The 27234-nt window shown below is 46.3% G+C and overlaps 1 protein-coding gene across 1 annotated transcript in view; it reads right to left on the bottom strand.

Moving 5' to 3' along the window:
- LOC126416559 (15-hydroxyprostaglandin dehydrogenase [NAD(+)]-like) overlaps positions 1 to 27234 on the bottom strand; it is a 204674-nt gene that overhangs the window by 53885 nt on the left and 123555 nt on the right. Inside the window, exon 5 of the mRNA XM_050084304.1 lies at positions 10738 to 10892. Within this exon, the coding sequence (XP_049940261.1) occupies positions 10738 to 10892 (155 nt within the window). The remainder of the gene's footprint in view (positions 1 to 10737; positions 10893 to 27234) is intronic.

A 27234-nucleotide genomic window follows, 5' to 3' on the forward strand; every position in this document is an offset into this window, starting at 1 on the left:
TCACAATTCCTATATCCCTTGGCGTGTGACATATCAATTAATCCTTTCTTTTCGTCAAATGGTGCCGTAAATTTACTTCTTCCCCAATACAGTTCTGTGCCTCCTCATTAGTTATTCGAATTATGTTATTCGACATTCTTCTGTAACGGCAGATTTTAGAAGCTTCTATCCTCTTGTTGTCTCAACTTGATATTTAGAAAAAAAGCTCGCTAACATTTAAATTTATATTATTAACAGATTCCTCCTTCTTATATTCGCCTTTCCTGCTATTGTCAGGCTGTTTTACATCTGTGGTCGCAGCTCCGCTGCAGTGTCGCGTTCCCTCTAGCGACGCAGGTTGCTCAGGGCAGCCTAATCGCCAGGCGGAGCGAGAGTGCAAGCAATCAGATCAGCCAGCCACAGAGGTCGTAGCTGTTTTGCACGCCAGCAATCAGGTAGAGAAAGGAGTGCGCAGGTTCACATCAGTGCGCGAACCGGGATGCCAGCCGCGTTCCGTGGTTTTACAGGCAGTACCAGATCCGTCGGGCTCAGAAGTTCCATCGCTTCTCTTTCTCGAGGAGCATAGACTTGTTCGCTGGGCGACGACGAGTCTTACGTGAAATCGGCACCCCAGCACAACGCAAGACATCGCCACGGAGCAGTGTTTACGTGGGGATATGGACTGAACGAGAAACTGCTGCGGCCTAAGACTATTTTTAAAATGATCACTATGAACCTGGGTATTTGTGATACCGAATAAATGAGTGTTTTCGCTTAGACCTTGTAGTTGTTTCTGTGGTTTCATCGCCAGACACCACAATTGCTAGGTGGTAGCCTTTAAATCGGCCGCGGTCGGTTAGTATACGTCGGACCCGCGTGTCGCCACTGTCAGTGATTGCAGACCGAGCGCCGCCACACGGCAGGTCTAGTCTAGAGAGACTCCCTAGCACTCGCCCAGTTGTACAGCCGACTTTGCTAGCGATGGTTCACTGACTACATACGCTCTCATTTGCAGAGACGACAGTTTAGTATAGCCTTCAGCTACGTCATTTGCTACGACCTAGCAAGGCGCCATATTCAGTTACTATTGATATTGATATTGTGAATCATGTACCGTCAAGTTCGACATTCATCATTAATGGATTAAAGTTAAGTATCAAACTATCTACGTCCGCTTTCTGAATTCTAACTCCTTGTCATGTTCCAGACCTCACGTCAGTATAGTTCTTCCCTCCTCACGCCAGTCTGCGTGTGCTAAAACGCGTGCCTTTCGGCCTCCTCTAGTAACACGGTGTTGGCTCTTCGGCCAACACAACAGTTTCACTAGCTGCAATATTCATGTGGATGAATGCCTGATGATGTTTGTTAGGAGTAGCGTCCCTGTATTCGTGCACATGTAGGAGGCATCTCATCGGATGGTGTCAAAGTGCAGAAGTCACAGTAGCCACATCGATTGTCGATGAAGTGAAAGTACCACTGCCTCGCTGATGAAATACAATGGACTTAGAAAAGTGTATGAAAAGAACTGAAGAACCAATGGTTTAGAAAACCTCATTATCGAGACAGTTTAGTGTATTAGAAAATTTTAAATAATTTGTGCATAATTTTAAAACATTTGTGGCTGGCTTGTACGAAAAGTAAAATGGCTAACCAAATTTTTCCATGAAGAAAAAATGAAATAACAGGTCTCTGTGTCCAATATATTTTCAGATGACGCAACAAATCGACATGATGATGCAAGTACTACACCTTTGCTGTTTATCAGGAACTAGCAGGAAAGGCTGCTGAAGAAAACTGGCTGACAAAGGACACGGATAAGAGGAAGTAAGGAGAATGATGCAGGCATTCCATCCGTTTGAACAGAGGTAGGGAAGTGATAAATTACGTCGCCTGGATGGAGCAGCATTTCGCAGAGCGCATAACAGCAAGTGAAGAAGAGTCTGTTTGTTGTTTAACGCTGCAGCAGAAATCGGTAATACAGCACATCAATTGTTTATGAACAAGAATGTTAGCACATTAAGCTGAACAAAGATTAAAGCCTGTCACAGTATTTCCTCCTCCTATCGGTAGCATGCCACATATTTTACAGAGCATACAGGGAAGCATATCAAACTTCTAATGTATGGGATGTTGTGCTCTAGGATCTAATCAGAGATTGTAGATTTAAATGTGAAAATCCTGAATATTACCTGTCATATGTTTGTACGGCACTAAGCCACATGCTAATAGTATATGTTCATGACGCCAGTTTGAGAAGCGACCTACTTAGATCCATAGACCTCATTGACGTTCTATGAGATAAGGAATGCCTATGCACCTGAAATCAAAGCTATACCGCTCAGTAGTGGCTCCAGCTGCATTATACGGTACCGCTAGTCGGCCCGCACCTAGAAGTGCTGAGTACTCGCTACATTCCACGGAAATGCGGGGACTGAGAACATCACTTGGCATTTCCGTGCTGGGCCACATCAACACCACAACGATTCTACAACCAGCTGATGTGTGGCTCCAGTCACCCAGTCGCCGAGAAGATGCAAGGACGGAGGTTTGTGTGATGAGGACACATCGTAGAAGCACCACCGACTTCAGTCACCAGATCAGTGTCGAAGGCCAGATACAAAGAAATAAGTAAGATACAAAGAAGTAAGTCCACAGCATTTTCTGTGTGTTCTTGCCAATTTAAATTGTTCATAGTTGTAATTGCTAGGTACTTAGTTGAATTTATGGCCTTTATATTTGATTGATTTATCGTGTAACCGAAGTTTAACGGATTACTTTCAGCACTCATGTGGATGACTTCACTTTAGCAAACTGCCAATTTTCGCGCCATACAGATATCTTTTCTAAATCGTTTTGCAATTCGTTTTGATCTTCTGCCGACTTTCCTAGACTCCATAATAGGCAAAAAACCTACTACGGCTGCTCAGATTGCCTCCGAAATCGTTTATAAAGCTAACGAACAGCAGAGTGAATATAACACTACCTTGTGGAACGCCAGCAATCACTTCTGTTTTAGTCGATGACTTTCCGTCAATTACTACGAACTGTGACCTCTCTGACAGGAAATCGCGGATCCATTCGCATAACTGAGGCGATATTCCATATGCACGCAATTTCACTACAAGCCGCTTGCGAGATACGGTGTTATAAACCTTCTGGGAGTCGATAAGCACGGAATCAATTTGAAATCCGTTGTCAATAGCACTCAACGCTTTGTGTGAGTAAAGAGGTAGCTGCTTTTTACAATGACGACGTTTTCTAAATTAGTGTTGACTTTGTGTCAAAAGACCATTCTCTGCGAGGTAATTCATAATGTTCGAACACAATACATCTCCTAAAATCTTCTTACGTATCGACATTAATGATGTGAGCCTGTAATTTAGTGGAGTGCTCCTACCACCTTTGTTGAATATTGGTGTGACCTGTAATTCTTTTCACTGTTTGAGTACGGATCCTCAGCCGATCGAGCTGTCGTACTTGACTGTTAAGTACGAAGCTATTGCACCAGCATACCCTGAAAGGAACCTAACCGGTATACGGTTCGCACCAGAAGACTTGCTTTTATTAAGCGATTTAAGTTGCTTCACTACTCCGAGGATATTACTTCAAAGTGACTCGTTTGACAGCTGTTCTTGATCCGAATCCTGGAATACTTGCTTCGTCTACGGTGAAGGAATTACAGAAGGTTGTGTTCAGTATGCATTAGCAGCCCTGTCATCGATAGTATTTCCATTGCTATGGCGCAGAGAAGGCATTGATAGTGTATTGCCGCTAGCAGACTTTACATTAGCTCAGAAATTCTTTGGATTTTCTGCCAAGTTTCGAGACGAAGTTTCGTTGTGGAAACTATTAAAAGCATCTCGCTTTGAAGTCCGCGCTAAATTTCGAGCTTCTGTAAAAGATCGCCAGTCTTGGGGATTTTGCGTTTGTTTACATTCCGCATTCTTTTTTCGTTGTTTCTGCAACAGTGTTCTGAGTGTTTTGTGTACCATGAGGGATTATTTCTATCGTTTGTTAATGTACTTGCTTGAATTCAAGCCACATCTGGCCGACACTTACATTGTTTGTTTGGAAGGAGCGAGATTGTTACTCAAAGAGCTGTCAAGTGAATTTTTATCTCCTCTCTTGAATATATATATTTTTGGTTTATTTCCGGAGGATTTGGGAGATACAGCAATCATTCTCGCCACGACCACCCAGTGTTCGCTAATCCCTGTACTCATTTTGATGTTCGTTATTAGCTCAGGATTATTTGTTACTAAGAGGTCAAGCATGTTTTCACGATCGTTTACTATTTGAGTGGACTCATGTACTAATTGCTCAAAATAATTTTTAAAGAACGCGTTTAGCACAGTTTCGGACGATGTTTTATGGTACCTACGGATTTAAACTTTTATTGTCGCCAAAATATAGAGAGTAAATTGAGGTCACCACCAACTACAATCGTGTGACTCAGGTACATGTTTGATATTAGACTCGAGTTCTCTTTGAACCTTTCAACAGTTGTATCATCTGAGTTGGGATATAGGTAAAAGGATCGAATTATTATTTTATTCAGGTTGCCAAAAATGGCCTCTACCCATATCAACTTAATCTACTTCAATTTTAGTATACACTGACGAAAACGCATGGAGAGCCTGTAATAAATTAGATTAACACGCAGAGATTCAAAAACTGAACTACCAAATCGCACAGATGAAACTATATAACTCGCTCCTGGTTAAAAACTCTTAAAATATCACAAAATCGGGTAATTTCCTGCTGCTGCTCTGTCTTGGTCGACGTGTCCTCACTGACTGACTGGCTAATGCCATTGAGCATCACTAGCTTTCAAAACAAACTAAGAAACGAATATCGACAGGTTCCGTGAAACTGTTCTGTAGACACTGACCAAAAAAAAAGAAGTGTGTGTAATCAATTGGATTAACATGCAGAGATTCAAAAACTAAACTACCAAAGCATGCAACAATGACAAGATAAATCGAATAGAATTAAAATTAAATGAATCTCGTACTATGTATCAAAAACTTGAACCAAGTGGTTTTTGTTACTATATCGAGTACATCAACGGGAACTATAAAGATCTAGTCATATATCGCGGAACAAATTGTCATAAAAAATTCGTTGAATATACGAGGGTTGGAACGGGAATAATGGCAACTATTTATTTACAGCTCGTACAAAATAGATGCGTGTTTCGAAGTTTTACTGACCTTCAGAGTAGTCACCAGCATCCAGAGTAGTCACCAGCATTGTGTATAACCCGATGCCAGCGATGTGGAAGTCGTAGGACACTCTTAGCAGTGCCAGTTGTGTTGACAGTTCGAGCGGCGCCGTCTATTGCCCGACGAATTCGTAACAGTTCTGAAGCGAATGCCATGCCGTGAAGTGTTTCCTTCAGTCCAGAAATAGAGTTTAACTCACGAGGGCTTAAATCAGGGGAGTGCAGTAAGTGGTACAGCACTTAGCAGCCCCATCAGTCAAACAAATCAGTAACAGCTTGCACTGTACGTGCTTGAGCATTGTCCTGCAAAATGATGGTCAGGTCCTGCAGAAAGTGTCATCACTTCCGTCTCTATGCTGTTCATTTTGGGATCACAACCTACGACCATATTCGCTTCAGAACTGCTACAAATTCGTCTGGCAATGGACCGCGCCGCTCGAACTGTCAACACAACTGGCACTACTAAGAGTATCCTACGACTTCCAAGTCGCTGGCAACGGGTTATACACAATGCTGGTGACTATTTTGAAGGTCAGTAAAACTCTGAAACTCGTATCTATTCTGTACGACCTGTAAATAAATAGTTGCCACTGTTAAAGTTCCAAACCTCGTATGAAAAAAGAGGTTAGAGAAATGTTTCTTAAACTGCATAAATGAGACCATTGATGAACAATCAAGACATGTAAGATATAAAATATGATCATTATGTAGACATCATTATGGAAAAAATAATGAAAAGATTCATCAACATAGTCATTTAAAAGTGAAAATGTATAAATACATTTGTAATTGATGTAACTGACAACTGAAACATTCTAATTTTGTGCCAGTTTACTGCATAATCTCTCAGGATGTGATTCTCATTTGATCATAAAATAACTCAGTTGTGCCACAAAAACAAATAAATTTGAGACCCAACAATGAAGAAAGATATATTAGTTTTGGCAAGAATAGAGAAAATTTAAAGATGGGGTTTATTGGTACATTCAGATTCATGACTTCAAGCCTTGACAAACTTTCACCAGATTTGAAAAAGAACCAAATGTCGAACATTAATTTTCTCCAGAAAATCGAGTCAGTCAAGTTATTTTCCAGAAAATCTAGTCAGTCAAGTAATCAAGATACAATTATACGGCTACTGGAAGAAATTTTAAGAAACAGTTTCCATTGAGACAAGAATTTAACAATAAACTGAATGATTGTGAAGGAAATGATGAAGATTATTACCATAAAAAATTAGTTTGAAAACAATTTAATATAAAAACTGTGATCTGATCTGTATCTTGGCCCATGTCTTTGAAAATTTTAGAAAAAATTGTATAAAAACATGCGATTTGGGTCCATTCTGGTACTTTACTGTACCTGCTTTAACTTTGGATGGACTGTTAAAAACGACTGGACAACCACTTGAATTATTACATTATTACAATATGATTATTATGGTATAAAAACGAAAAAGAGGTGGTAATCCCAATGCTGTAAAATATAAGTGAAGGCAAATAACAAACGCATGAAAGATTATGACGTAAAAAAGATGTCAAACTATTTAGCATATTTAGATGCAGACAATCTGTGTGGATGTGCTATGAGTCAATACTCACCATAATATGCTGGATTTGAACAATCTAGAATCTTTTAATTCTACAAAAGTAAGTGAGATGTCAGACACTTCTAATATTGGATATATATTTGAAGTAGATCTAGAATATCCTAGAAACTGCTTGATTTACATAAACATATAAGCTCCCAAAACTAAAATTGTGCCTCGAACTAAAGAAAATAAGTTGATTACTTTGAATGATAAAAATAGCAGTTCCCTACAGAAATATTAAACACTATCTATCTCTAGGAATCAAGATAACGAAAATACACAGAGATATCTACAAATTGAGGAATAATGCAGTATTTGGAAAAATGTTAGAAACAGAGTGGATATAAAATTAGTTTCAGATGGAGGTAAGTGTGATAGACTTGTGACAAAGCAAAACTTCAAAGAGCGAGTAATATTTAATGAAAATTTTGCTGCAATTCACCTGAATAAAACTGAAATTATGTTTAATAAAGCAATTTACATTGATATGAGTAAGCTCGGTTTACGTAAAAAACTTACGTATGATTTTCGTTATAGACTTATGAAAGCAAAAGTTTTAGAAGAAATGAATGTAATGGAAAAATAATGGAAGAGTTTTGTGGTTTATGAGCAAAATTGTGGCATTATGAAGTTGGCGACAGGGACAAAAAATCAAAATGAGTCAAGAAACTTGTTGTTAAAAATAAGATAACCTTAGAAGATTAAAAAGATTGTTTGTTTAATAATATTGAAGAATACAGGACTCTAAATTGAATATGAAGCATTGAACATAAAATCTGTTCAGCTAAGGTAAATAAAAAAGCATGAAGGCCTCATGATGATACATGATATGTTCTGGAAAATAAAATAGGTACATGGCCATATGCACATTATGCACTGATGCTGTCATCTTCTTCATCTTCATGACAATCAAAATCTGGAGTCTCTTCTTCTTCATCATCTTTAAAAAGTGAATAATATAATTCAGGTTTATTACATATCATTTTTTATATCTCTTCCACAGTTACAGGCTTTCTGTTGATGTTTTCTAAGCTGTCCCATTTATGCAGAAAAAAATTTAATAATGAAAATAAAAAAACTGAAATTAAATTTTATTAATAAAAATTTATTCCATATAAATATAGCCCCTAGTGAGAAACCTGAACAATGAAAGCAATTCTAATGTGTTTAAAATAATTTACGAGCTAGCAGTATATGTTTTGTATAACATTACTGGGTGTGAATATTTTAAAACTAGATATGGAGGAAAATTTGTACTAAGTTTAATAACAAGTTTAAGATTCTTTTACCAGACAGGTATTTAAAATTAATAACTCACAGGGATTTTCAGTTTTTTGAAGATGGACGGATTAATGTAATGGTTTAAGGACAATGAAAAATAATAACAATGCATTTTTAGTTTAACTAAAATTTTTTTAATGTTATTTCTGTTACCTGCTGTTATACTGGTGTCATATTTTTCTCTCCCAATGAACCCACTTACTACTGATATATATATATATATATATATATATATATATATATATATATATATATATATATAAAACAGGGAAACATTCCACACAGGAAAAATATATTTAGAAACAAAGATGATGTGACTTACCACACGAAAGCGCTGGCAGGTCGATAGAAACACAAACAGACACATACATACACACAAAATTCTAGCTTTCGCAACCAATGCTTGCTTCGTCAGGAAAGAGGGAAGGAGAGGGAAAGACGAAAGGATGTGGGTTTTAAGGGAGAGGGTAAGGAGTCATTCCAATCCCGGGAGCGGAAAGACTTACCTTAGGGGGAAAAAAGGACAGGTATACACTCGCACACACACACACATCCATCCGCACACACACAGACACAAGCAGACATTATATATATATATATATATATATATATATATATATATATATATATGGTGGTCCATTGATAGTGAACTGGCCGAATACCTCACGAAATAAGCATCAAACGAAAAAACTACAAAGAACGAAATTCGTCTAGCTTGAAGGGGGAAACCAGCTTGCATGATGTTGTCCAGGATACCGAGCAGCATACATAGCACACGCCCCTGGGCATCTTGATCACATCACATCAACACGACATCGACCTTTTCCACAACTAGTAAACGGTCCATTTTAACACGGATAATGTATCACGAAGCAAATACCTTCCGCACTGGCGGAATGTTACGTGATACCACGTACTTATACGTTTGTGACTATTACAACGCCATCTATCACAAAGCGAAAAAAGTGGTCCAACTAAAACATTCATATTTCTTTACGTGCTACACGAATATGTAATAAAAAATGGGGGTTCCTATTTTTAAAAAAACGCAGTTGATATCCGTTTGACCTATGGCAGAGCCATATAGCGGGCCAACCATAGCGCCATCTGGTTTCCCCCTTCAAGCTAGACAAGTTTTGTTCTTTGTAGTTTTTTCGTTTGACGCCTATTTCGTGTAATATTTGGCCCGGCTACGATCAATGGACCACAGAGAGAGAGAGAGAGAGAGAGAGAGAGAGAGAGAGAGACATTTCCGTGCTCACAAAAATTAGGCTCATGAAAGAGCTCCTGACCGCAGTCAGTCAGTCAGTGTATCCATTTATCCAGTTACTATTCAGCAAACATATATATAATTCTAAGAATAATTAAAAAAATAAATGAGTAGGAAAACGGCATATATATATATATATATATATATATATATATATATATATATATATATATATATATAACTCTCTTTCAAATTCTGAAGGTGGCCGGGGTAAAATACAGGGAGCGAAAGGCTATTTACAATTTGTACAGAAAGGAGATGGCAGTTATAAGAGTCGAGGGGCATGAAAGGGAAGCAGTGGTTGGAAAGGGAGTGAGACAAGGTTGTAGCCTCTCCCCAATGTTATTCAATCTGTATATTGAGCAAGCAATGAAGGAAACAAATGAAAAATTCGGAGTATGTATTAACATCCAAGGAGAAGAAATAAAAACTTTAAGGTTCGACGATGAAATTGTAATTCTTTCAGAGACAACAAAGGACTTGGAAGAGCATTTGAACGGAATGGACAGTGTCTTGAAAGGAGGATATAAGATGAACATCAACAAAAGCAAAACGGGGATAATGGAATGTGGTCGAATTAAGTCGGGTGAAGCTGAGGGAATTAGATTAGGATATGAGACACTTAAAGTAGTAAAGGAGTTTTGCTATTTGGGAGCAAAATAACTGATGAAGGTCGAAGTAGAGAGGATATAAAATGTGGACTGGCAATGGCAAGGAAAGCGTTTCTGAAGAAGAGAATGTTGTTAACATGGAGTATAGATTTAAGTGTCAGGAAGTCGTTTCGGAAAGTATTTATATGGCGTGTAGCCATGTATGGAAGTGACAGATGGACGATAAATAGTTTGGGCAAGAAGAGAATAGCAGCTTTCGAAATGTGGTGCTACAAAAGAATGCTGATGATTAAATGGGTAGATCATGTAACTAATGAGGAGATATTGAATAGGATTGGGGAGAAGTTTGTGGCACAACTTGACTAGCAGAAGGGATCGGTTGGTAGGACATGTTCTGAGGCATCAAGGAATCACCAATTTAATATTAGAGTGCAGCGTGGAGGGTAAAAATCGTAGAGGGATCCCAAGAGATGAATACACTAAAGAGGTTGAGAAGGATGTAGGTTGCAGTAGGTACTGCGAGATGCTTGCACAGGATAGAGTAGCATGGAGAGCTGCATCAAACCAGTCCCAGGACTGAAGACCACAACAACAACAACAACAATATGTATATACACGTGAGTAGGAAATTATATATATAATTAGTAGGGTCAGAGTTATTTTTTCTGTAGCAATAATGACAGATATAACAAGACTCTGAAGGGTTTTTGTGATGTAGGCCCTTTTCCTTGGAGTAACCTACAGATTGCTTGTACCAGTGGTGAGCACCACGCGCACTCACCACTGCTGCGGCAGCGCGGCCAGCTCCCGCACGGCCAGCGCGCCCTGGTCGGGGTCCGGCTGGCGGCCGCCCGCCTGCGCGATCAGCTGCGTGTGCGTGACGCCGGGGCACAGCGCCACCACCCGCACGCCCGTCCGCTGCCAGTGGAACTGCGTCTGCAACGCCGGCAGCCAGCAGCACAGCCTCAGTCGCAGCAGCTCACAAAACACACACACTCGAGCAAAAAGTCACATTAAACCGACGCTTTTCTCCTAGGTACACTATTCTCAAATATTTTTTGTGGTCCCACCCGCACAATCCATATTCTGTGGGCTCTGCGACCTCCAGATTTGTAAACTGCTACACCTCCTCTCTCTGCTCTCTCTCAGCGTAGTAAATATCCGCCCCTGGAAAACCGGACAACTTTCTTCCCAGCCCCTCTTTAGGCCACAGAGGCTTCCGAGGAAGAAATTGCTCATATTGCCCTTTCTGTGAGAACTCAGATGCGATGAACTCCCAGACATGCAATGCTACAGCAATTGTTGGTAAGTGGTGCTAGATAGCATCGGCCAATCCGATTGTGCATTGTAAACAATACAGAAATATAGCCTGAATAGCATGGACTCCCGCAAGACACGGAGAAAGACAGTCACAGAGGTGGCGGGGCGAGAGAATGCCGGAAGATACTGACAGGGCTGTGGAGACGTTCAGATTCCAGTTCCGTGTGTGGCTGCATTAGGTTCTACATCTACAACGACATACATACTCCGCAATCCACCATACGGTGCGTGGCGGAGGGTACCTCGTACCACAACTAGCATCTTCTTTGCCTGTTCCACTCGCAAACAGAACGAGGGAAAAATGACTGCCTATATGCCTCTGTACGAGCCCTCATCTCTCTTATCTTATCTTTGTGGTCTTTCCGCGAAATGTAAGTTGGCGGCAGTGATATTGTACTGCAGTCAACCTGAAATGCTGGTTCACTAAATTTCCTCAGTAGCGATTCACGAAAAGAACGCCTCCTTTCCTCTAGAGACTCCCACCCGAGTTCCTGAAGCATTTCCGTAGCACTCGCGTGATGATCAAACCTACCAGTAACAAATCTAGCAGTCCCCCTCTGAATTGCTTCTATGTCCTCCCTCAATCCGACCTGACAGGGATCCCAAACGCTCTAGCAGTACTCAAGAATAGGTCGTATTAGTGTTTTATAAGCGGTCTCCTTTACAGATGAACCACATCTTCCTAAAATTCTACCAACGAACCGAAGACGACTATCCGCCTTTCCCACAACTGCCATTACATGCTTGTCCCACTTCATATCGCTCTGCAATGTTACGCCCAAATATTCAATCGACGTGACTGTGTCAAGCGCTACACTACTAATGGAGTATTCAACATTACGGGATTCTTTTTCCTATTTATCTGCATTAATTTACATTTATCTATATTTAGAGTTAGCTGCCATTCTTTACACCAATCACAAATCCTGTCCACGTCATCTTGTATCCTCCTACAGTCACTCAACGACGACACCTTCCCGGACACCATAGCATCATCAGCAAACAGCCGCACATTGCTATCCACCTTATCCAAAAGATCATTTATGTAGATAGAAAACAACAGCGGACCTACCACACTTCCTTGGGGCACTCCAGATGATACCCTCACCTCCGATGAACAATCACCATCGAGGACAACGTACTGGTTTCTATTACTTAAGAAGTCTTCGAGCCACTCACATATTTGGGAAACAATCCCATATGCTCGTACCTTAGGAGTCTGCAGTGGGGCACCGAGTCAAACGCTTTCCGGAAGTCTAGGAATATGGCATCCGTCTGATACCCTTCATCCATGGTTCGCAAGGTATGATGTGAAAAAAGAGCGAGTTGCGTTTCGCAGGAGCATGGACAGCAACTTCTCTGTCTCAAGGAAATTCATTATATTCGAAATGAGAATACGTTCGAGAATCCTGCAACAAACCAATGTTAAGGATATTGGTCTGTAATTTTGAGGATCCCTCCTTCTACCCTTCTTATAAACAGGCGTCACCGGCATTTTTTTCCAGTCGCTCGGGACTTTAGGTTGGGCAAGAGATTCGCGATAACTGCAAGCTAAGTAAGGAGCCAATGCAGTAGAGTACTCTCTGTAAAACCGAATTGGAATCCCATCAGGACCTGGCGATCTATTTATTTTCAACCCATTCAGCCGCTTCACAACCCCAGTTTCTCAGGTTTCTCAGTTGCAATATCCACAGCGCGAACGACCTCGTTAGGGTGGTCACACGGTGTATGGCGGCAAGATTGTGCGACCGTACATTTAGTATTATGCAAATTATTTTCGATTTATTTTTATATTTCTGTATTGTTTACAATGCACAATCGGATTGGCCGATGCTATCTAGCACCACTTACCAACAATTGATATAGCATTGCATGTCTGGGAGTTCATTGCATCTGAGTTCTCACTGTAAGGGCAATATGAGCAATTTCTTCCTCGGAAGCCTCTGTGGCCTAAAGAGGGGCTGGGAAGAAAGCTGTCGGGTTTTCCAGGGGCGGATATTTACTGCGCTGAGAGAGAGCAGAGAGAGAATGTGGCAGTTTACAAGTCTGGAGGTCGCAGTGCCCCCAGAATATGGATTGTGCGGGTGGGAGAGTGCATTCTGGTCGACCACAAAATATATTTCAGAGTAGTGCACCTACGAGAAAAGCGTCGAGGATGAATCAACGCGAAAAGACATCCTTTTTAGTGCGCAGAAATGAGTGAGGTGACAGACGACGGTCGCGAGCTGACATCCGAGGAATCTTCTAGTGGAAAGTGACGGGTCACACTTTCCACCAAAAAGGAGAGGTGTGTATTTGATTGGCAGAGTGCTAAGTATGTAGGAGGGGCAGATCTTCTGAAAAGAGTCTGCGTGAGCTACAGGGAACTGGCTGGCAAGATTTATATAGTGGGGGTTATGATTCTGTTACGGCCGCTGGGGATCGTCGCCTCAGTGAAAATATAGACACCGTGTGTCCAGCAGGAAGCAGGTGCATGGAGTTGAGATACATTACCTGCAAGAATCTAGTGAAGACACTTCCGTCTGGGTATCAACCTAGAGATACCACCAGTGAGAGCCACAGCAGGGAGTCTGGCGGTTAGACTTTGGCAAGCCCCCCCTTTCAGGTTCGGGGGTTAGAATAGGCCCGCGGTATTCCTGCCTGTCGTAAGAGGCGACTAAAAGGAGTCTCAACTGTTTCGGCCTTTAATGTGATGGTCCCTATTAGGGTTTGACCTCCATTTTCCAAATTCAACAGAAGTACGAGCCTTTTGGGGAAGGACACCTTACGTGGTGCACCATGAGTCCTCTGTGCCCTAAGACCTTGGCACTCTTTATCGCCTTGGCGTCGTCACTGCACCCTCCATCCCTAATTTCGGGCTTACACAGCTGATGGATTGTGTAAGTTACGCCCTTAGTGCATCACCATCTGCACCCACGATCACTATGGACTACCCATGGCGCCCAAAATCCAGCACGGTAGCCAGCCCGTTGTGGTGGGGTCGTCATGTACCCTCTGGGTTGTAGCCCCCTGACAACACAGGGATCGTACTGCCGATGCCTCAGCTGACACCTCCCCACGTAAGCCAAGGAGTCGATGCTCGTCTCTCTGTGGCATCAGGACTCCCAGCAACGGCCATCCTGCCAGGTGGCCTTTGCTGTGGCTGGGTGGCGCCCGTGAGGAGAGCCCCTGGTCAGAGTGGGTGGCATCGGGGCAGATGCCCCGCAATGAAGTGGGTGAAATCTCAATCTGGTGGTCGCCCGACCGCCAATGTCTCTAAGCGTGGTAAGGTGGAATTTAACGCTGTGACATATAACCTGAAATCGTTCCCTTCCCTAGCCACACCATGGGAGGGACGTAGGGCTGCAGACGTACAGGAGCCATATTCGCCGTGATACCTTGTATCTCATGGGGATTCGTTTTTGGGGACTAAGCTTCTTTTCTTTGTGCACAATCTCGAAGATAAGTTTGGGGAAGTGGCGTCTCTTTCCAAAATGAGGAGAGGGTCTATTCTGATACAAGCAGCTTCCTCTGCACAGTCTCAGGCATTACTCGCCTGTGAGAAGCTCGGTGACATCCCCGTTACTGTCACTCTCCATAAGTCCTTAAATTTGGTCCAAGGGATTATGTTTCATAAAGATCTTCTGCTACAGTCTGATGACGAGCTACGTGAGAACCTGGCACGACGAGGTGTACACTTTGTCTGTTGTGTCTTCAGGGGGCCGAAGGATAATAGGGTCGCTACCGGTGCCTTCATCCTGGCCTTTGAGGGTGACTGCTTGCCTGAGAAGGTCAAGGTCATGATCTACCAGTGCGATGTCAAGCCCTATGTCCCGCCCCCTATGCGATGCTTCCAGTGCTGAAAATTGGGACACATGTCCTCCAGGTGCACTGCCAGCCCCACGTGTCGTGATTGTGGACGACCTCCGCATCCTAATGCTCCATGTGCTCCGCCTCCCACCTGCGTTAACTGTGGAGAGCATCATTCTCCCTGCTCACCAGACTGTGCAGTCTATCAACGAGAGCGGAAGATACAAGAAATTAAGACCTTGGACCGTTTAACTTACCAAGAGGCGAAGAAGAAGCTAGAACGACTTAACCCCACACCTATGTTGAGGAGTTATGCTACAGTCACACTGCCGCCACCGGCTCCTGCAAAGACTCCCTTCTCTGTTGGCCCACAGAGAAATCAAGTAACATCTGCCCCACCGCTGGGACAGGCCACTCTCTCTTCCACTACTCCCAAAACACCCAGTTTGGGAGCAGTGCGTCCCAAGCAACCGGGGACGTCAGTCCACACCTCTCAGCTGGAGCAGCGACAGCCCTCTCCGGCTCCTCAGCTGGGGAAGTGACAGCTCTCTCCGGCTGCTCAGCCGGAGATGCAACAGCCTCTTCCGGCCTCACTTGTTCGGAAGGGATCCCTTGGGGGAGTCCCTTCCAAGGACTTCCCCAGTGTCTCACAAGACACTAGCCAGTGGCTGAAGAAGCCACCAGCTGCTGGTCGAAGGGCTTCACACTCTTCGTCTGTTCCTGATAATGCGTCAGGAAAGCACTCCCAGCATGCCAACCCTCCTCCTAAAGACAAGAGAGAGAAGAGGAAGCTCTCCAAGAAGGATAAGGACCCAGTGGTTCCCGCACCACCGCTTCCTGTCAGCTCAGCCTCTGAGGATGAGGTCGAGCTCTTTGCATCCCCTGATGACCTGGATCTCGCCGTCTCCTCAGAAACGATGGCCATAGCGACGTCCGTCACTCAGTCAGTGGCAGCATGTGACCCTGTGAGGTAATTTGCCTTTTCAGTGCCTGCATGACCCTACAGGACACGCTTTGTACATTCCTCCAGTGGAATTGTGGCGGTTACTTTAGCCATCTACCTGAGCTACGTCAGCTTCTAAGCATGACACCTGCTTTATGCATTGCCCTCCAGGAAACCTGGTTCCCGGCAATGCGGACCCCTGTCCTCTGTGGATACAGGGGTTATTACTGCAACCCCCCAGGGGCTCAGCGTTCATTTGCTGAGTACGGGCTTGGCGACCCCGGGGTCCTGAACTGGGGACTGGTCTGCGCCGCCAGTCTCCTGTCACCGTAGCCCCCGGACATGCTTCAGCGACCACCGCATGGCGCGGCGGTGGAATGTTGTGTGCCGCGGGGAATGGTAATCTTGGCTTGACCGCCTGGATTGCAAGGAAGGCCAACTTCTATAAAACCCCTCAATCTTACGGTGTGCTCCGCGCCTATGAGATGCATGGCTGTTGGGGTGGAACAGTCGCAAGCGGGCAACCTCTGGGGCACCTACCGCACCCCAGTTGTACAAGGCTTACTCAGGCACGCGGGGCTCTGTCTGAGCGGACCTTTAGTTCCCTAGCTGCTCGTGGGACTGCAATGGACCCTTCGACCTCTACATTTCCCCCTACCAGTGGATTGGGTGGGCCACTGGTAGGAAAACACACCCCATCGAAAAAGCGACTTCGTGCTGCGAGTCCTCCAGCTCCTGGTGTTGCTAGCGATTTATCAGACTATCGTAACAGAGCACATGCTGCTACTCAGAATGTGTTTTTCATTAAGGATGGAAGGAGGGTAGCTTTGAGAGGGTTTCTCCCTTTTACATCCACAAAGGTCTTGAGGGAATTACAGGTACACTGAAATCTGTTAAGCGACTGCGCAATGGGACTCTGTTAGTTGAGACTTCTAGTTCCCGTCAAGCTGCTTCTCTTCGGAAAGCAACCTGTCTCGAGGAGTATGCTATCGAGACCGAGCTCCACTCCACTTTGAATTATAGTAAGGGTGTTGTGACATATAGGGACTTGGTGGATATCTCCACAGACGAGTTAAAATCTGAGTGGACTGACGAAGGTATTGTTGACGAGCAGCATATTATGAAATGAGTCGATGGGGACCTCGTCAAATACGACTCGTTTATTCTCACCTTCAGTTGCCCGAGACTCCCAGAGCATGTTAAAGCGGGGTTCTTACGTTTGCCAGTACGACCATATTTCCCCAACCCAATGCGCTGTTTTAAATGTCAGCGCTTTGGGCATACTACGTTGGGGTGCAATGAGATAGCCACTTGCGGTAAATGTGGTCTGCATGCCCATGAAGGAGCCGATTGTTCATCGCCTGTGAATTGCGTGAATTGCTCTGGGAGTCACCCTGTCTGGAGCCGGGTCTGCCCCATCTATCTCGAAGAACGGAAGATACAGGAGATCAAAACATCTAAGCGCATCGCCTATGGTGAGGCCAAGAAGCTCTTTAAGGCCATTCAACCGCCTGTGTTTATGACATCTTTCGCTTCTGCTCTGAAAAAACCGGTACAAATGGCCACTGCTTCTACGCAAACGGAGGTTGCTAGTGTTAGCACTAATACCTGCGTTTGCCAGTGCACTTGTGCTGCTGCGGTTGTTTTGAAACCTGCGGCTCTCTCCGCAACGTCGGACAAGGCCATGGTTGCCGACATTGGGGTACTTCCTGCCTCTTCCCATATGGCGCCTTCTGCCCCGGCGAGTAAAGCTCCAACTGCTGACAAGGCTCTACATTCTAAGCCCCCCAAGACAAAGACGCCGAAGGTGAAGGTTTTGCCACCTGAGGAGACTAGTCAGGTCGGTCCGATGACAAGGCGATCGTATTGTCTGACATCTCCCGTGGGTCGTCATCGGAGCTGATGGACGTTGATGTCGACCGGGGGCGATATTCTCGTCCCAGGAATAAATCTCCGACCAGTACGGGCTCTACTCCAAAGCACTGGGGCAGGGTGAAAATTCAGCCACCCTGGTCACTGGCTCCCATATTACAGTGGAACCTGAATGGGTTCAGGACGCATGTGGCCGAATTACAACTCCTTGTACGAGAGTGCCATTTCTGCTTATGTCCCCAGGAGACACATTTACGGGCCACTGATGCTCCTTCTTTATGGGGCTATACCGTATATCGGAAAGATGATCTGACGGGGGAAAGGACAAAGGGTGGCGTTGCGGTTTTTGTCCGTGACATGCACCCCTCATCTGAGCTCCCTCTCGTTACAGACTTGCAAGCAGTTGCAGTTGACCTTCTTGTGGGTCGGAGGCTCACAGTCTGTTCACTTTACTTACCACCTCAGGATGCGATAGACTCTGAGGCTCTCGCAGACCTTATTAGCCAACTGCCCCGCCCATTTCTTCTTCTGGGGGACTTCATTTCTCATAATGTCTTATGGGGCTCTTCGACTACTTGCCCCAGGGGTCGCATTCTGGAAAGCCTCATGATGTCTGAAGAACTGTGCATCCTCAACTCTGGTGCTCCCACTCATTTCTGTACTGCTTCTGGGTCGTCATCAGCTATTGACCTTTCCTTTTGCTCTCCAGCACTCGCGGATTCTGCTCTGTGGGAGGTTGCTGCTGACCTCCATTCTAGTGACCACTTCCCCCTTTGGATTCGCCTCCTGGATGAGGCTATGGCATTACCAGTGCCGCCACGGTGGCACCTCTGCCGAGCTGACTGGACACTTTTCAGCCAACTGGGTGTTTTGGAACACCGTGCCAGTGTCCACGAATGGGTAGACCATGTTACAGCCGTGATCTCCCATGCTGCTGAATTGTCAATCCCACGGTCATCCGGTCCTCCCAAGAGCCGTCCTGTCCCTTGCTGGACCACTGAGTGCCGCAGAGCCATCCGAGCCCGCCGTGCAGCTCTGTGCCGCTTCAAGTGCCGACCCTCGGCTGACAATCTTGCGGCCTTTCGGGTGGCAAGGGCCAAAGCGCGGCGAGTGATTAAAGACAGCAAACGACGGTCATGGTAATCGTTCTTGAACTCCATCTCCCGCTCCAGTAGTTCTACGAAAGTATGGGAAGCCATCGGGAGGATTTCCGGGAAACTCGGCCAGCTACCTGTCACGGCATTGCTGCATCAGGGACGTGTTCTCACGGCGCCGAGAGACATTGCCCAGACACTGGCCATGCATTTTGCGGCATCTACCGCCACTATTAACTGTGATCCAGATTTCTGCCGCTACCGCACTGCCATCGATAGGGGTCACTTGGACTTCCAGTCTCTAAATTCTGAACCCTACAACTGCCCCTTCACAATGTGGGAACTGGATTCGGCGCTGCCTGTGGCTCATCATACTGCGCCGGGTCATGATCAAATCCGGTACAGCATGCTGCAGCACTTGTTACTGCCTTCCAAGGAAGTTCTCCTGAATTGTTTTAATATGATATGGTCATCCGGCACGTTCCCTGACTCGTGGAGGGAGGCGATTTTGATTCCCCTCCTCAAACCAGGGAAGGACCGAACGCATCCCAGTAGTTATTGGAGTATTGCTTTGACGATCTGTGTCGGGAAGACGTTGGAACGCATGGTCAACCATCGCCTGCTTTGGCTGCTCGAGTCCAGGCAGCTCCTTAGCCCCTCTCAGTGTGGCTTTCGGAGATGTCGTTCCACTATCGACCACTTGATCCTGCTTGAGGCGGCCATCCAGCAGGCCTTCCTATGTAACCAGCATCGTCTAGGTGTATTCTTTGATATTAATAAGGCGTATGACACTACTTGGCGCCGCCTCATCCTCCATCAACTCCATCAGTGGGGCTTTCGTGGCCGTCTCCCCATCTCCATTCGGACTGCGAAGGCGGGTTTTACCTTTTCTGCAGACAAATGTGTGTGTGTTCATTTTAATCGTTCTCGACGTCTTTTTACCTTCCCTGAATTGCGTCTGAGGGACAACATTCTTCCTTTTAGAGACACTGTGAGGTTCCTGGGCCTCACTTTTGATTCTAAGTTGTCGTGGTTGCCTCACCTTAAAGACCTCAAGGTGCGGGCCCTGAAGGCACTGAATATTTTGATGTGTCTGAGCCATCGGTCCTGGGGAGCAGATCGGGCGCGTCTGCTGCAATTTTATAGGGCTTTCGTCCGATCGCGTCTTGACTATGGTTGCACCGTGTATGGATCAGCAAGGCCTTCGTATCTGAAGATTCTTGACGCAGTACACCATGAGGGTATCAGGCTGGCCACTGGTGCCTTCCGTACTAGTCCCATCCCCAGCCTGTGTGCTGAGGCAGGGGAACCGCCGCTCACCATCCGGCGGAAACTCCCTGTCCTACCTCCCCTGCGTATCCTACCGTTGCCCGACCGCCTATGGAACGTCTCTTTTCCAGTCGTCCCAGGGCAACGAGACCATTTGGGATTCGTGCCAAGCATCTGCTTGAGTCCCTTGGTGTGGAGCGTGTGGCCCCCCAACAACTGGGTTTTACTCGTCTCCCTCCCTGGTTGCTCCAGAGGCCCAGCGTCCTTTTAGACTTGTCGGAGTACCGGAGGAGCTGCACTCCTGCGTTAGTTTTTACCTCCTTATTTTCCGATATTTTACACCAGCATCCGGACCATGTACCAGTATTTACGGATGGCTCTAAACAGGGGGACTCTGTTGGTTGTGCTGTTGTTTTCCCTGATCGAGTCGTCAAGTTACGGCGTCTTGAGGCGTTTACCATCTTTGATGCCGAATTGTTTGCGATCCTGCGGGCATTGGAGCAGATGAGATGTTTTCCCAGTCGTAAGTTCCTCATCTGTTCTGACTCCCTGAGTGCCCTTCAGACCATTCAACACTTGTACCCAGCGGATACGGTCGTCTAGAACATCCATGATGCCCTACTCCACCTGCAACGGCAGGGGAAGGAGGTTTCTTTCTGCTGGGTGCCAGGGCACGTGGGTATTAGGGGAAACGAACTGGCGGATGTGGCTGCCAAAGATGCATGTTCCTTCCCTCACGTTGTTGAATGTGCCGTCCCCCTCCATGCTGTTACCTCCCTCCTGCGTTTTCGTGTTATGCGTCAATGGGAAGAGGAGTGGCTGGCAGTCGGCGACAATAAGCTGCGTCTGGTCAAGGCCACCACGCGGCCATGGCGTACGTCCTACCAGTCATGCAGGCGGGATGAGGTTCTCCTCACTCGCCTCCGCATCGGGCACAGTCCCTTCACACATGGTTTTTTACTCCGGCGGGAGGACCCCCCAATCTGCAGTGCTTGTGGCGTCCAGATTACTGTCCGCCACATTTTACTTGACTGTCTTTTATTCTCTGACCAGAGGGCGGTGGTTTCTTTGCCACCGGATTTGCTCTCTATTTTGCAAGACGACGCAACGTCTGTGGTTAAGGTTTTGCGGTTTTGTGTCCTGTCCAATTTGTTGCCTCGGATTTTAGGGAGAGGGTTTTAATGTGCTGCTGGATGACTGGCTCACCCAGATTTTAGGTAAGAGGTACGCCAGTCACGAATACCTCCTTGTTTCCCTTCGGTTTCTGTCCTCCTTCCTTGTGTTTCCTTTCCTTTTTTAGTGCACTCCTTCTCCTCTTGTTTTGCCTCTGTATGTGAGGATTTGGAACTGCGTCAGGTCTGTGTCTTTTAGCTGTTCCCCTTGTTCGCTGTCCGTCTTAGTCCCTTCACTGCATGTGTTCCTGTTTTTATGCGTTTGGGCGCTGATGACCCCGCTGTTTAGCGCCCCCTTAACCTCAAACACACACACACACTATTACTGCAACCGTAGCACATACAATAGTGTGTCAGGTGGAGCCTGCGTGTATGTCCTCACCTCTGTATATAGTGCTCCTGTGCCCCTTCAAACATCATTGGAAGCTGTGGCTGTCCGCGTAAGGACTACCCAGGACATAACAATCTGCAGTGTCTATCTCCCTCCAGGTGGTACGGTCTCCCTGACCGACTTGGCTGCACTTGTCACCCAACTTCCCACGCCTTTTCTTCTCCTTGGGGATTTTTACTCCCACAATCCCCTGTGGGGTGGATCCAAGATTACTGGCCGAGGCAGAGATGTCGAGAATCTCATCTCCCAACTCGACCTCTGCCTCTTAAACACTGGCGCTGCCACGCATTTCAGTGTGGCGCATGGCACGTTCTCGGCCATAGATCTGTCGTTGTGCAGCCCAGGGCTTGTACCATCGGTCCACGGGAGAGTCCATGACGACTTGTGTGGTAGTGACCATTTTCCCATCTTCCTTTCACTACCCCAGCGTCGATCCCATGAAGGCCTGCCTAGATGGGCATTTAGCAAGGCAAACTGGGAAACGTTCTCCTCTGCTGCCACTGTTGAATCTCTCCCCCACGGTACCATCGATGTGGCGGTTGAGATACTGACTGCAGCGATTGTTTCCGCTGCGGAACGTACCATTCCTCGTTCGTTAGGGTGCCCCCGGCGAAAGTCAGTGCCTTGGTGGTCTCCAGAGGTCACTGAAGCCATTAAAGAACGTCGGCGGGCTCTTCAGCGACATAAGCGGCATCCGTCTTTGGAGAACCTCATTTTCTTTAAACACCTCCGTGCCCAGGCACAGCGGCCCATCAAGAGGCGGAAACAGGAGTGCTGGGAGAGGTACGTTTCCACCATTGGTTCCCGTACTTCACCCTCCCAGGTGTGGATGAAGATTCGGCGCATCTATGGATTGCAGCACTCCACAGGTGTCCCAGGGCTTACCATCAACGGGGCGCTATCCACCGATGCCGATGCAATCGCCGAGCATTTCGCACAGCACTATGTTTGGGCCTCTGCGTCGGGGAATTATCCGCCCGCGTTTCGTGAGCTAAAACGCCGAGAGGAAGGGAAACGGCTTTCTTTTGCTTCTCGCCACCCTGAGGCGTATAACGCCCCATTTAGTTTGTGGGAACTCCAAAGCGCCCTGGCACAGTGCCCCGATACAGCCTCTGGGCCAGATGGCATCCACAATCAGATGCTCAAACACCTGTCCCCGGACTGTCAGCGGTGTGTTCTTGCCATCTTCAACCGCCTCCGGGGCGATGGTGTCTTTCCGTCGCAGTGGCGAGAGAGTACCATCGTTCCAGTGCTGAAGCCTGGTAAGGACCCACTTAATGTGAATAGCTATCGGCCCATCAGCTTGACAAACACTCTGTGCAAGCTACTGGAACGTATGGTGAGTCGACGGCTGTGTTGGCTGCTCGAGTCTCGGGGTCTTCTGGCTCCGTGCCAGAGCAGCTTCCGTCAGGGCCGTTCCACCGCCGATACTTTGGTCTTCCTTGAGTCTGCAATCCGCACTGCTCTTTCCAGGCGCCAACACCCCGTCTCCGTCTTTTTCGATCTCTCCAGAGCATATGACACTACGTGGCGGCACCATATTCTCGCCACGTTGCACGGGTGGGGTCTCCAGGGCTCTCTCCCCATTTTTATTCAGAATTTTTTATCTGTTCGGACATTCCGCGTTTTACTTAGCACATCCCATAGTTCACTTCATATCCAGGAGAACGGCGTTCCAAGGGGCTCTGTATTGAGCGTGCCCCTTTTCCTTGTGGCCATTAATGGCCTTGCAGCAGCAGTAGGGTCGTCTGTCTCACCCACGTTATATGCTGACGATTTCTGCATCTTTTTCAGCTCCTCCACCATTGGTGTTGCAGAACGTCGGCTACAGGGAGCCATACGCAAGGTGGAGGCGTGGGCCCTAGCCCATGGCTTTCAATTTTCTCCTGCGAAGACTTGTGTTATGCACTTTTGTCGGCGTCGAACTGCCCATCCCCACCCTGAGCTCTATCTTCAGGATGCCTTGCTCAGGGTTGTTGACACTTACCGTTTTCTGGGATTGCTGTTCGATGTCCGGCTTACTTGGCTTCCACATATTCGTCAGCTCAAGCGTCAGTGCTGGCAGCATCTGAATGCCCTCCGCTGCCTGAGCAACACAACTTGGGGTGCAGATCGTAACACGCTGCTGCAGCTCTACAATGCCCTTGTGCTGTCCCGACTGGATTATGGGAGTGTGGCGTATGGCTCAGCGTCGCCCTCAGCGTTGCAACTGCTGGACCCCGTTCACCACTGTGGGGTTCGACAGGCGACAGGAGCATTCCGCACCAGCCCTTTTAATAGCCTCCTTGCTGAGGCTGGCGTTCCTCCGCTTCGCGTTCAGCGTCAACAACTGTTAGCCCTCTATGCTGCTCACGTCCGTTGTTCGCCCTGTCACCCTAACTACCGTCTCCTTTTCGCTAATGCGGCAGTCCATACCCCACACCGGCGGCCTCGATCAGGCCATACAATTGGGATCCGTGTTCGGTCACTCCTTAGTGAACTCGAGTCTTTGCCTCTTCCATCTGCTTTTCGGGTCCACCCACATACACCACCTTGGTGTATTCGTCGGCCGCAGCTTCGGCTGGACCTCTCACAATGGCAAAGGGATTCAGTTCCTCCTGCAGTCTTGCGCCGCCAATTTCTTGCTCTCCTCGACGCATCCCGCGACTCGGAGGCTATCTATACAGATGGCTCGATGGTTGACGGCCGTGTGGGGTACGCTTATGATCATGTGGACTATGTAGACCAGCGCTCCTTGCCGGACGGCTGCAGTGTTTACACCGCAGAGCTAACAGCCATTTTTCGTGCCCCTGAGCGTATTCGTACCAGCACTGGCGAGTCTTATGTCATTTGCAGTGACTCTCTCAGTAGTCTACAGGCTCTTGACCAGTGCTACCCACGCCATCCCATTGCTGTTGCCATCCAGGAGTCCGTTCATGCTCTTGCACAGTGTGGACGTTCAGTGGTGTTCATATGGACCCCGGGACACGTTGGGATAGCGGGCAACGAACACGCCGACAAGTTCGCTAAAGAAGCCACCCGCAAACTGCCGTTGGAGATCGGCCTCCCGGCAACTGATCTCCGATCGGTGTTACGCCGTCGGGTCTTGGGAATGTGGGCAGACGAATGGCGCACTCTGTCTGTACCCAACAAGCTGCGGCGTGTAAAGGAGACCACGACCGTGTGGGGTTCCTCCATGCGGGCCTCTCGCAGGGATTCTGTTATTCTCTGTAGGCTCCGCATTGGTCACTCTTGGCTGACGCATGGTCATCTGCTGCGTCGAGAGGACCCCCCTCATTGTCGCTGTGGTGCAACCATGACGGTGGCCCATCTGTTGTTGGAATGTCCTCTTTTAACCGCTCTCAGGCGTGCTTTTAATCTCCAGGGTGATTTATCCTCTCTTTTAGGTGACAATGTCTCTATGAACAGAGTTGCATTCTGTTTACTCGAATGGCGAGTCTTTATCTCTCTGTGGATTCAGCCGTACACTGAACAGTTTCTTTACGATAGTACTCCTGAATCGAATTTCTTTATCCGGCTAGCGATAAACCAGACATCTTGACTCGTGTTCAGGCTTGTGCTGAGATAATTTCACCCTTGGAGTTTGTTTCCACTGTGTGGGCAGAGAATAATAGGCGCCCCAGTGAGCAGATCACCGGTGCAGTATAGTTCCTATCTCTGTTTCAAAAGTGATATCTCCAGTTCGGCTCGGCGGATAGGGAAGCACTCACAGTTAATGTGTTGCGTTCCTTTTGCTTGTCCACTGAGCTTCTTTCTGTAAGTGCGAGTCACAGTATGGGTCTCCCGTTCCTCACCGTTATTCAGTATCAGCCGCTATCGTGTCAACCTAATGAACGAGAGTGCGGTGAAAAGAAAGTCAAATGCAATGCATGTTCTAGCAATCTCCAAATTACATTTAGCGTAGAGTCTGACACTGTGTACTTCATATTTATACAATTTTACAAATATATACATTTTTCGACAATAAATAATTTACTTTGTCCAAGTTATGATTCATCCTAGCTGCATCCCAACAGGAATAATTGGTCTGATTTGCTTAACTGAAGTTAAGAAAAACCTCAACACGATACTTCGTTTTACGGAAATCCCTAAGTATAGGTTGTCAGTAGCAAGGATGGTTCAGTTATTTGTAGATGTTACAATTACACTGAGGAGAAAACTTTAGGCAACCACATGTATAAACGCTATACGTTATAAACAAAATGGTAATTTACGTAAAATAATGGTGATCCTGGTTTAGGATAGTTCACAAAATGACAGCTTTTTTAAGTTTTTAGGGAATTATCCTTTCAGTACATAATTTGTACTTCACCAATTTTGAAGGAAGATTGACCACTAGCTCAGTGATAAAATTTCATTTCTGTTGTATGAACCTACAACTAGCTTTGTTACAATTCCAATTTGTGTATTGTAAATTCAAAGGGTAGAGTTTATTATATAAGTTCTGTGGTGTGCAAATCTTATCTTTTCCTTTCAGAATTTCTTTAGTGGATTCTGACCCTACGTCTTATTTCTTACGATGTTTTTTTATTGTTATTTGTGTTGTGCATTAAGTTATTGTTTCATTACTGCAGAAATTCGTGTAGTCCAGGATGACAAAGCCGGAATGCCGTAGTGTGTCGGTAACAAATAGCTACGGTCAGACACATTTAAAGTTCAGATGGTGATTAGTGATTTATGTGTCTCGTGATTATTTTCATTATTTGTATGTATGTTAGGAGAGTAGGAATCTGTGTTGATGTTGACGTGATGTATGGTGGGTAATGCTAACTAACAGAATAAATCAGGAAACAGCGACGTATACTGAACTGATGAAAGTGATGGGATGGCGATGTGCACGAATACAGATGGCGGTAGTATCTCTTGCACTAGGTATAACACGGCAGTCCATTGGCGGAGCTCTTGTCTGTACTCAGTTATTCACGTGAAAACATCTCCGGCGTGCTTATCACTGAACGACGTGAATTAACAAACTTTGGATGCGGGATGGTGGCTGGCGCTAAGCGCACGGGACATCTCATTTCGGAAATCGTTAGGGAGTTAAATATTCCGCGATCCACAGTGCCAAGAGTGAGCTGAGAATACCACATTCCGGGCGGTGTGCCTCACCACGGCCAACACAGTGGCCGACGACCGCCGCTTGACGATCCAGAGCTGTGGCGTTTGTGTAGAGAAAAATGGTTCAAATGGCTCTGAGCACCATGGGACTTAACATCTGAGGTCATCAGTCCCCTAGAACTTAGAACTACTTAAACCTAACTAACCTAAGGACATCACACACATCCATGCCCCAGGCAGGATTCGAACCTGCGACTGTAGCAGTAGCGCGGTTCCGGACTGAAGCGCCTAGAATCGCTCAGCCGTTTGCGTAGAGGTGTCAGTGCAAGCAGACAAGCAACACTGCGTGAAAGAACGGCACAAATCAATG

This window comes from Schistocerca serialis, chromosome 8, assembly GCF_023864345.2.
Source record: "Schistocerca serialis cubense isolate TAMUIC-IGC-003099 chromosome 8, iqSchSeri2.2, whole genome shotgun sequence".
Taxonomy (NCBI): domain Eukaryota; kingdom Metazoa; phylum Arthropoda; class Insecta; order Orthoptera; family Acrididae; genus Schistocerca; species Schistocerca serialis.